Genomic DNA, 9,787 nt, shown 5'->3' on the forward strand with positions numbered 1-9,787 from the left:
AAGTGGTAGGGAACAGCCTGTCAAAACAGTCACCTATAGCTTCCTCATTGTTGAGAAGGTGTTTACAATGCAATCTTCCACACATCTTACACTTGTGGCTGACGGTTTAACCAAGGGGTAGGTGTGAGCAACATTGTTCTCTCCACTCGCTCTCAATTTTATGACAATCGTACGTCATTCGGATTTGCAAAAACACTCAGGCTGCAAGTTTCCTGTTGCAGTGACAGTTGTAGAGTGTGTGGTCTGGCCGAATCATTCTGTACCACAATCTCTCTCACACACACACACACACACACACACACACGGAGACAGACACAGAACAGAGTTCAGCACTGCCGTCATTTTCACAATCTCCAACATCAATTAGCAAAAAAGGTTGAAGTACTGGAGTAACACCAGTCTCAGAGGTAAGTGCTCTAAAAATGACAAACTTTATTTTCCCGTTTGTACTCAGTAAGTTGACTGTTGTGCGGCCTTTCTGGACTCTTCTAACATAGAAATAAATTGAAGCATTTTCCATTACTGATTTAATTGTAACAATGCAGCATAACAAGGGCAGCATGGTGGCACAGTGGTTAGCACTGCTGCCTCACAGCGCCAGGGACCTGGGTTCAATTCCTGCCTCAGGCGACTGACTGTGTGGAGTTTACATGTTCTCCCTGTGTCTGTGTGGGTTTCCTCCGGGTGCTCCAGTTTCCTCCCACAGTCACAAAGATGTGCGGGTCAGATGAATTGGCTGTTCTAAATTGCCTGTAGTGTTAGGTTAGGGGTATGGGTGTGTGGCGGGTCGGTGTGGACTTGTTGGGCCAAAGGGCCTGTTTCCATACTGTAAGTAATCTAATCTAATGGTTTATAATTTTGGCAATAGTTCTTAGGGGTTAACTTAGGATATGTTTGGGTTAGGTTAAGTTGGTAATGCTAAGTTGGGTTAGTTTCCACAGTATTAGGTTAAGTTGTTTTGTTTTAGATTGGGTACACGCAGGATTCAGGGTTGGTTACGCTGGCTGGTATTGAGATACATCAGATAAGGAATAGTTTGGGTTGAGATAGGTCAGTTTGGGTTAGACTGGGTCTGATTGCAACAGATTACTGTGTACAAAGTTGTGTTGGGTTTAGATAGGTTTGGAGCACATTTCATTGAGTTATTTAGAGTTGCGTTGAGTTGGGTGGATTTATTGGAGTCGAGAGCATGGTGCTGGAAAAGCATGGCAGGTCAGGCAGCATCCGAGGAGCAGGAGAATCAACGTTTCATAAGGATGAGGGGCTTATGTCCGAAACATCGACTCTCCTGCTCGTCGGATACTATCTGACCTGCTGTGCTTTTCCAGTGCCACACTCTCAACTCTGACCTCCAGCATCCGCAGTACTCACTTTCTCATCCTGGATTTATTGGACCATGTCGTCTTGCGTTGAGATGGTTCAGTCAGTTTTGGAGTTGGTAATGGGTTGGATTGCATTCGGGTGGTTTAGGATGAAGATTATAAACTGGGCAGACATTGGTTTTTAGATTAGATTAGATTACTTACAGTGTGGAAACAGGCCCTTTGGCCCAACAAGTCCACACCGACCCGCCGAAGCGCAACCCACCCATACCCCTTACCTAACACTTCGGGCAATTTAGCATGGCCAATTCACCTGACCCGCACATCTTTGGACTGTGGGAGGAAACCGGAGCACCCGGAGGAAACCCACGCAGACACGGGGAGAATGTGCAAACTCCACACAGTCAGTCGCCTGAGGCGGGAATTGAACCCAGGTCTCTGGCGCTGTGAGGCAGCAGTGCTAACCACTGTGCCACCGTGCTGCCCTGTTTTGAATGGCTTTAGCAAGCAGCTAGTACAGACACAGTGGGATGAATGGCCCTCTTTGCTGTAAACCTCCTGTTGTTTTGTGGAAGATTGGAACTGCATTTTAAATATTAAAAATATAGATATTTTAAATGTTCGAAGCACAATTGTCTTAAAATTGTTAAATGCAAGTAAATAGCCAAAACCGTGGATTGAGCCCAGTCTTGATTTGTGACAGAAGATCAAAGGAACAGCAGCAACAAGGTATAGAGAGAGAGAGAGAGAGAGAGAAGCAAGAAAGTTTCCAATTAAACGGAAATAAAGAAGTTGCATTTATTTCGCAGTTACCCAAAGCCAACTACAGGGTGACCTGGACAGGTTAGGTGAGTGGTCAGATGCTTGGCAGATGCAGTTTAATGTGGATAAGTGTATGGTTATCCACTTTGGTGGCAAGAACAAGAAGGCAGATTACTACCTGAATGGAATCAAGTTAGGTAAAGGGGCAGAACAAAGAGATCTGGGTGTTCTTGTACACCAGTCAATGAAGGTATGCATGCAGGTACAGCAGGTAGTGAAGAAGGCTAATAGCATGCTGAAAATGTGTTGCTGGAAAAGCGCAGCAGGTCAGGTAGCATCCAAGGAGCAGGAGAATCGACGTTTCGGGCATGAGCCCTTCTTCAGGAATGAGGAGAGTATGCCAAGCAGGCTAAGATAAAAGGTAGAGAGGAGGGACTTGGGGGAGGGGCGATGAATTTTGTGATAGGTGGAAGAGGTTAAGGTGAGCGTGATAGGCCGGAGTGGGGTGGGAGCAGAGAGGTCAGGAAGAAGATTGCAGGTTAGGAAGGTGGTGCTGAGTTCGAGGGCTGGGACTGAGACAAGGTGGGGGGAGGGGAAATGAGGAAACTGGAGAAATCTGAGTTCATCTCTTGTGGTTGGAGGGTTCCTAGGCGGAAGATGAGGCGCTCTTCCTCCAGCCGTCGTGTTGCTATGGTCTGGCGATGGAGGAGTCTAAGGACTTGCATTTAGGGTAGACCATTTAGGACAGAGATGAGGAGAAACTTCTTCACCCAGAGAGTGGTGGCTGTGTGGAATGCTCTGCCCCAGAGGGCAGTGGAGGCCCAGTCTCTGGATTCATTTAAGAAAGAGTTGGATAGAGCTCTCAAGGATAGTGGAATCAAGGGTTATGGAGATAAGGCAGGAACAGGATACTGATTAAGGATGATCAGCCATGATCATAATGAATGGTGATGCAGGCTTGAAGGGCAGAATGGCCTACTCCTGCACCTATTGTCTATTGTCAATGAAGCACTTTGTCAGTGCTGTCGTGTAGCAAACATAATAGTTTGATTTGGTTTATTATTGTTGCGTGTACCTGGACAGAGTGAAAAGTTTTGTTCTGCATGCAGTACAGGCAGATCATATCATACAATGTACGTGAGGGTATTAAAACAGAGTGAGTAATACAATGTTAGTTCATTGGGTTCAGAAGAGATTTCCTGGGATGTTGTCGGATATGGAAGGTTTGAGTTATAAAGAAAGGCTGAACAGGCTGGGGCCTTCTTCGCTGGAGCATAAGAGGTTGAGAGACGACCTGGTAGAAGTTTATAAAATAATGAGGGGTATGGATAAAGTTAATGGTGGTTGTCATTTCTCTGAGATTTCAAGACTAAGGGGTGCATTTTTAAGTGGAAAAGAACAGCAGGTCAGGCAGTATTTGAGGAGCATGAGCCCTTCATTTACCGAAACATCGATTTTCCTGCTCCTCGGATGCTGTGCTTTTCCAGCACCGCACTCTCGACTCTGATCTCCAGCATCTGCAGACCGCACTTTCGCCCAGCACATTTTTAAGGAGAGAGATTTAAAAAAGACAGGAGGGGCAAATTTACGCAGAGGGTGGCTCGTGTGAGGAATGAACTTCCTGATGAAGTGGCGGATATGGGTACAGTTATAACATGTAAACGACATTTGGTTAAGTTCATGAGAAAGATATGTTTAGAGGGATATAGGTCAAGAGCAGGCAGGTGTGGGACTGGTTTGGTTTGGGATTATGTTCAGCGTGGACAGGGTGGACCGAAGGGTCTGTTTCCATGCGGTGTGACTCTATACACACAGCATATTCCACAATCCTCAATGTGGTCAGGACCAGAACATTTTCATAATGTGAGGTTGCGGGAAGAACAAATATTGACCAGGCCATCAATAAGGCTGGAAACTAGGACAAAGAGACTCAATGTCTGCCTACTAATCTCTATCCTGAGAGGAGCTTGGAAGTATAGGGTGAAAGGAATGGTCAGATATCAGTGAAAGATTTAATCTTGGATGGATTTGGATTTTTAGACAGTTATGGCTGGTTGGTGGGATCCAGTAATTCGCTTCATTACAGGAAAGATGTGGAAGCTTTAGAGAGGGTGCAGAGGGGATTTACCAGGATGCTGCCTGGACTGGAGGGCATGTCTTTTGAAGGAAGGTTGGGGGAGTGAGGGCTTTTCTCATTGGAGTGAAGAAGGATGAGATGTGACTTAATAGAGGTCTACAAGATGATGAGAGACATAGATAGAATGGGTAGCCAGAGATTTTTTCCCAGGGCAGAAATGTCTATCATGAGGGGACATAATTTTAAGGTGATTGGAGGAAGGTTTCGGGGTAATGTCAGAGGTTCTTTACACAGAGAGTGGTGGGTGTGTGGAATGCACTACCAGCGGGGGGAGTAGAGTCAGAGACATTAGGGATGTTTAAGCGACTCTTGCATAGGCACATGGAAGATGGTACAATGAAGGGTACGTAGGTTAGTCTGACCTTAGACGAGGATAAAAGGCCAGCACAACATTGAGGGCCGAAGGGCCTGAACTGTGCTGTTCAGTTCTATGTACACCTATTCTCTTGAATAAAAGTGTCAATTTTACATCAGCCAGAGTGAAACAAGAGAACGGGCTTTTCTTTGACCTTAGTGGAGTTGGTCAAGGCAAGGCTACTGACCAGAGCAATGACAAACACCTAACTTGTCCTGGAGATGTGTTGCACTCATCTCCTTGGTATTTCACTGACACATCCTCCCACACAACTATGTGCACTTCTGGAATCCACATCATAATGTGGCACAGTGGCTCAGGGGTTAGCACTGCTATCTCACAGGGTCAGGGACCCAGGTTCGATTCCACCTTCTGTGTGGAGTTTGCATGTTCTCTCCGTGCCTGTGTGGGTTTCCTCCCCCACTCTAAGGATGTGAGGGTTAGGGTGAATTGGCCATGCTAGATTGCCCATAGTGTTCAAGAATGTGTGGGTTCCGTGCAATAGTCAGGGATAAATAATGGGGAAGGATGGGTTACTCTTTGCTGGGGCCAAAGGGCCTGTTTCCACGCTGTAGGGAGTCTAGGAGGGCACTGAGGAGGATGCAAAGAAGATTTACCAGGATGTGAAATAAGAATAGAAATTACCAGAGGAACTCAGCAGGTCTGGTGGCACCTGTGGAGAGGGAGAAAGCAGTGTTAACATTTTGGGTTCCATGACCCTTCTTCAGAAATGTAACTCTGCTTTCTCTCTCTCCATGGACACTGCCAGACCTGCTGAGCTTTTCCAGCAATTTCAGTTTTTGTGTCCAGCATCCAAAGTCCTTTCGGATTTTGCCTGGTCTGGAGTGTTTTAGTTATGAAAAGAGATTGGACGGACTGAGATTATCTTCCTTGGAGTGGGGAAGGGGGGGCATGTTTGAGACGTATAAATTACGTGGGTCATAAATAAGATAGACAGAAAGAAACTTCCACCCATCAATAATGAGAGGGCACAGATTTAAGGTAAAGGAGCAAGATGTTGGGAGAGGCTGTGAGGAAATCTGTTTTAGGGATCTGGAACTCCCTGCCTGTGAGAGACAGAAACACTCAGCACATTGAAGAAGGTTTTGAATACTACTTGTGGCACAGTGACTCAGTGGTCAGCACTGCTGCCTCACAGCGCCAGGGGTCCTGGTTCAATTCCAGCCTTGGGTGACTGTCTGTGTGGTGTTTGCACATTCTCCCCGTGTCTGTGTGGGTTTCCTCCCACAGTCCAAAGATGGGCAGGTTAGGGTAGACTGGCCATGCTAAATTGCCCCATTGTGTTCAGGGATGTGCAGGTTCGGGTGGACTGGCCGTGCTAAATTGCCCCATCGTGTTCAGGGATGTGCAGGTTAGGGTAGACTGGCCATGCTAAATTGCCCCATAGTGTCCAGGGATGTGCAGGTTCGGGTGGACTGGCCATGCTAAATTGCCCCATCGTGTTCAGGGATGTGTAGGTGCATTAGTCAGGGGTAAATGTAGAGTAATAGGATCAGGGAATGGGTCTGGATGGGTTACTTTTCAGAGGGTTAGTATGGAATTGTCAGACCAAAGGGCCTGTTTCCACACTGTAGGGATTCTCTGGTTCAGATGGGGCGGTGTATGGACCAAGACCTGGAGAAGGGGATTAGGGTAGTTAGGTACTTATTGTTATCCACTGCTTTTATTGTGTCATATATCATCATCGAATCCCTATAGTGTGGTAAACAGGCCATTTGGTCCAACAAGTCCACACCAAACTCACCAAAGAGTAACCCACCCAGACCCATTTCCCTACCCTATTACTCAATATTTACCCCTGACCAATGCACCTAACCCACACACCCCTGAACACTATGGGTACTTTAGCATGGCCAATTCACCCTAACCTGCACATCTTTGGATTGTATCTCCTTGACTTGATGAATGTATCTCCCCCTGCTGGATGGAGGTACACCATGGGCACAAAATCAGAAAGGGGGTGATGCTGTAGACCAGTGGAGGTAGGCAACTGAAGGAAGCTTCCAATCCATTAACTCACACAAACAAAAAGAGGCAGATGAATTTGCAGTGAGACTTTGAGATTTGAATGATTGTTCAATTTTCGTGGCACTTAGTGGTTTGACCCGTGGATGAGACAGATTTCCACCTTACTGACCTTGTACAGGTGCCACGCGTTTTCCATCAGGGCTCTCTGGTCTTGTGGGGTTTGTGGTTGCAGGATTCTGAACTGGTGCTGTAGCTTTTTAGTGACAGGGTTTTAATGTCTGTCAAAATGGTTGGGGTGACACAGGAGATGGGGTGGCACGGTGGCTCAGTGGTTAGCACTGCTGCCTCACAGCCTCAGGGACATGGGTTCAAATCCACCCTCGGGCGACTGTCTGTGTGGAGTCTGCACATTGTCCCCGTGTCTGCGTGGGTTTCCTCCGGGTGCTCCGGTTTCCTCCCGCAATCCAAAGATGTGCAGTTTAGGGTGGATTGGCCGTGTTAAGTTGTTCCATTATGTCGAGGGATGTGTAGGTTAGGGTGGATTGGCCATGCTAAATTGTCCACAGTATCCATGGATGTGCAGGTTAGGGTGGATTGGCCATGGGAAATGGGGGAGGGCGTGGATTAATGTGGAATGCTCTTCTGAGGGTTGGTGTGGACTCAATGAGCCGAATGACCTGTTCCCACACTGTGGGGATTTCATGTCATACCTGCATTTCCACCATTCATTCACTTCCTTAGCATGTACATGATGCGATTTACTGTAACTTGTGTTGAATGGTCTTCCTCTAGGTCTGTTGTCCAAAGTCAGGTCTACCCCGCATTGCCCACTGGAGAAAATATTGACCAGTCTGCAACTATGGAATCCTTTTGCAACCAGACATTGTGTCAGATTGATTTTACGAGAAACAGCATTGAGCTCGCGGTCATATACAGCGCCATCTTCATCGTCAGCTTTACCATGAACTGTCTGACCCTCTGGCCAATTATCCTGCAAGTTAAGCAGGGGAACATCCTGGGAATTTATCTCCTAAGCCTGTCCATATCTGACATTTTCTACGTGTTGACCATTCCTCTCTGGGTCCTTTATTACTACAACGACCACACGTGGACACTCAGTTGGGCTTCCTGCTATCTGTCAGGGTTCATATTCTATTCCAACGTTTACATCAGTATCTTGCTCCTCTGTTGCATCTCGCTGGATCGATACCTGGCGGTGGTCTATCCCATCGAGTCCCAGGGTTTCCGACGGCCGGGGAAAGCTGTACAAGTGAGCCTGCTGATTTTTTTGGTCATCTTCGCCCTCCACCTTCCTGTCCTGATTGGCTCCATCAGTCAAGATGGCGGACACAAGACCGACAACCAGACTTGCTTCGAGCACATCCCTCTGATCAGGCCGGTCGCCATCGGCAACTACTTCCGATTCGTGGCCGGCTTTTTGCTGCCGCTTCTGGTCCTGATCTTTTCCTACCAGAGGATCTTCAAAGGCGTCCGGAAGAGCTTGACCCTGGGGGCGGAACAAAAGGCCAAAGTTAAGCTTCTCTCCATATTGGTCATCACCATCTTCGTCATATGCTTCGCCCCCTACCACATCATCCTCTTGCTCCGAACCATAAACTTCACCCTCAACAACTGCAGTTGTGACTTCGAACAGGCGGTCCACCTGTACTTCAACATTTCCTTGGCGTTGTCCAGCCTCAACAGCACCGTGGACCCGATACTCTATGTGTTGGTCAGCAACGGTGTCAAAAAGGACCTGAGGAAAACTTTCACCTCCCTTTGTTATGTTGGCTTCGCAAAGGGCCAGACCACAAAGGGGTCACCTATCTCGCTGACCAAGACTACTGCCTTAATCGGCCATGTTTGATGGGAGGAGTTTGGGGCGGGGCGGGTCACACACAGATTAACAAGATGATGGGAAGTCTCGCGCTCACCAGCGCCCCTTCCCCGTTGCCTCAAAGGAAGCAATGTCGGTTCTCATCCCCAGTTTCCCAGCTGTGAAACCAGGACAGGGATAAATCAGGAGGTGGATCCATCTCGTGCTGAACTCTAAAGGGAGACTAGAGGTGGAAAACTGGACTCCACGTAGCTTTCAAACCTGACTTTGAGCTTCCAGTTTAGCGGGCTGTTTCACTTGGGGTGCCCAGGCAATGATTGACCGAGTGGGTGGACCAGCGATTTGGATAATGGTCAAAGTGAGGTATCAGGTTTGCTGCCCTCTGCTGGTCTCAAGGTTGGTGCTCAGCTCCCTGTCTGACAGGATCTGGAGAGCTGCACTCAGAGGTAATAGGAACGGTTGGCCGTAATCCCATTAGTGAGAGACTTAACCTGAGAAGAACCCTTCATGGTAACTTCAGCCAGTGCAGGAATTGAACCTGGGCTGTTACTGCAAACCTGCCAACCAAGTGAAGCAACCCTCACCCCACGAGGTACCCAATGTGAGGCTTGAACCCCGAGATCGAGAGCCCCATAGTGTACCAACTGAGCTAACTATTGGAGGGCTTGCAAACCCAGACCTGGAAACAGGAACTCAGTGAGGAGAAATGAACCTCAACAATATCCTCAATCACTTCAAACCTTCCTCCTTGAGTTACAAGTTCAATATTTACCGGTTCAGCTGACGTGACTCATGGAAGTTTTTGTACAAACTGAGGTATAATAGAGAATGCATTTAGAATTAATGAAAACATTGCAGATGTAATGAACCAGCTAACTTGGAAGTGTGGTGAGGTAGCCACAATTGTATGTAATGAGATGTGTCATGAAATGTGCAAGCTTTGCACATAATTTCAATGACAATGATTCAAAACGCATTAAAGAGTTTTGGATGGTCACACTTTTGGATGGTATTTTATTTCACGATGTAGACTTTCAGCCCGGAGACCAAACCGTTGCCTGACTTCCATCAAAAACTCCATATAGAGACGAAACAATCAAGTTTGTCACAATCCTGTAGCAACTAAAACAGACAAATTCAGCAGGTGGCAGGGGGGTGGTGGGCAGAACAGGAAAGGAAAAGTTTAGACAATATTAAAATCGCCAAACAAGACACCGGTCTGACCTTAAAGGCTCTGAAAAACAAATACATTTCAAGTTTAGAGAAGATTTACAAGGATGTTGCAAGGGTTGGAGGATTTGAGCTATAGAGAGAGGCTGGATAGGCTAGGGCTGTTTTCCCTGGAGCATCGGAGGCTGAGGGGTGTCATAGAGTCATGGAGATAT

At 47.2% G+C, this 9,787-nt stretch overlaps 1 protein-coding gene across 1 annotated transcript; it reads left to right on the top strand.

The window, feature by feature from the left end:
• Positions 1-255: 255 nt before the first annotated feature.
• Positions 256-9,399, top strand: LOC132836723 (probable G-protein coupled receptor 132). Its single transcript, XM_060856139.1, has 2 exons — positions 256-407; positions 7,358-9,399. The coding sequence occupies exon 2, from the start codon at positions 7,425-7,427 to the stop codon at positions 8,430-8,432; it is 1,008 nt and encodes a 335-aa protein (XP_060712122.1). The 5' UTR covers positions 256-407; positions 7,358-7,424; the 3' UTR covers positions 8,433-9,399.
• The last annotated feature ends 388 nt before the right edge of the window (positions 9,400-9,787 follow it).

The sequence above is a fragment of the Hemiscyllium ocellatum genome, chromosome 47, assembly GCF_020745735.1.
Source record: "Hemiscyllium ocellatum isolate sHemOce1 chromosome 47, sHemOce1.pat.X.cur, whole genome shotgun sequence".
Classification (NCBI taxonomy): Eukaryota; Metazoa; Chordata; class Chondrichthyes; order Orectolobiformes; family Hemiscylliidae; genus Hemiscyllium; species Hemiscyllium ocellatum.